Here is a 1152-nt window from a genome sequence, read left to right on the forward strand (position 1 = left end):
TAGAAAATTAAAATGTATTCGTTGAATCTAGCGGCGTTATTGTACCATAGGTAGGTTTGGAAAAAGAGGAATGGAGGGAAAGATGATGCGAGGGCCTGCGAATGGTGCAGAACGAAGGATAAGCCCATGGTGTAAGGATATAAGGTGTACCATTCTCGAGGATGCGCAGTGGTTCAAAGTAGCGTCTGCTCTTTGACCAATCAGAATTTGACCAAAAATGCTAAAAAGCAACATGGCTTCTTGTATACATGCCATCACCGCGAATATTGCCATCAATGTCGGGTAAAGTCTAGAACATCTGATAGCCGCTGTTGCTTCGTTAATAAAGTATCTTCGAGATTTATACGCTCAAAAGACGAGTCGTCGCACTTAAGACGTTTGTACTCGCTTTCGGAGTCCATATTAAATCCGGAGTGAATGCGTTTATTCGGGAGTTCCTGATTAGAGGACCATCGATCGGACTCGAAGATTGTGTTTTTTCTGGGTGTTTGCCCCAGTAACTGCGTCGGATTTAGCAAACCTCCGCCGTGATCGTTGTATCGCCGCGATACCGCTTGGTCGGTTCGTAGCAATTGTGCCAGACTGGATTCAGAATTACGTGCCTGTCACAGTCACAGATTAGGTTATATTAGCATCGTGTTATATCAAGCCTTATTTGAAAAAACGATGCCAACGTGTTGTATAAAACACTGTACTAGTCGCACGTCTGACAAAACGAAAAATTTGAAATTTTTCGGATTTCCAAAGGAAGACGTTATTCGTCAGCAATGGCTTGATGCCTGTAAAAGGAAGGAAACAGATATCAAAGTTGATACGGGTAAGTTTATATAATTAATTTAATTTACATACATATAAAATACATATATATATATATATATATATATATATATATATATAAACTATACATATTAAAATACATATATTTTAATCTAATTATAGCAATGATATGTAGTAATCATTTCGATGCTGATTGCTTCATAATGGAGTGGACACAACCTAGATTGAAGAATGTACCAGCCAAAGAAATGAAACGATTAAGAAAGAACTCTATTCCAACAAAGATGTTAATACCAGAAGAAGAAGAAGAGAAGAAAAAACGTGGAAAAAAAAGAAAGAGAATGCCAGAGAACGGTGAAAGTAAAGTACCGTAAG

General features: G+C 37.8%; 1 protein-coding gene across 1 annotated transcript; it reads left to right on the forward strand.

The window, feature by feature from the left end:
- Positions 1 to 265: 265 nt before the first annotated feature.
- LOC112457282 (THAP domain-containing protein 1 A-like) lies at positions 266 to 1142 on the forward strand (the record flags this gene model as incomplete). Its single annotated transcript, XM_025020220.1, has 2 exons — positions 266 to 817; positions 940 to 1142. Coding segments are annotated over exons 1-2 (354 nt in total), but the record flags the coding sequence as incomplete, so codon positions are not given.
- Between the last annotated feature and the right edge of the window lie 10 nt (positions 1143 to 1152).

Source organism: Temnothorax curvispinosus, unplaced genomic scaffold, assembly GCF_003070985.1.
Source record: "Temnothorax curvispinosus isolate PA1 unplaced genomic scaffold, ASM307098v1 QBEX01007723.1, whole genome shotgun sequence".
Lineage (NCBI taxonomy): Eukaryota > Metazoa > Arthropoda > Insecta > Hymenoptera > Formicidae > Temnothorax > Temnothorax curvispinosus.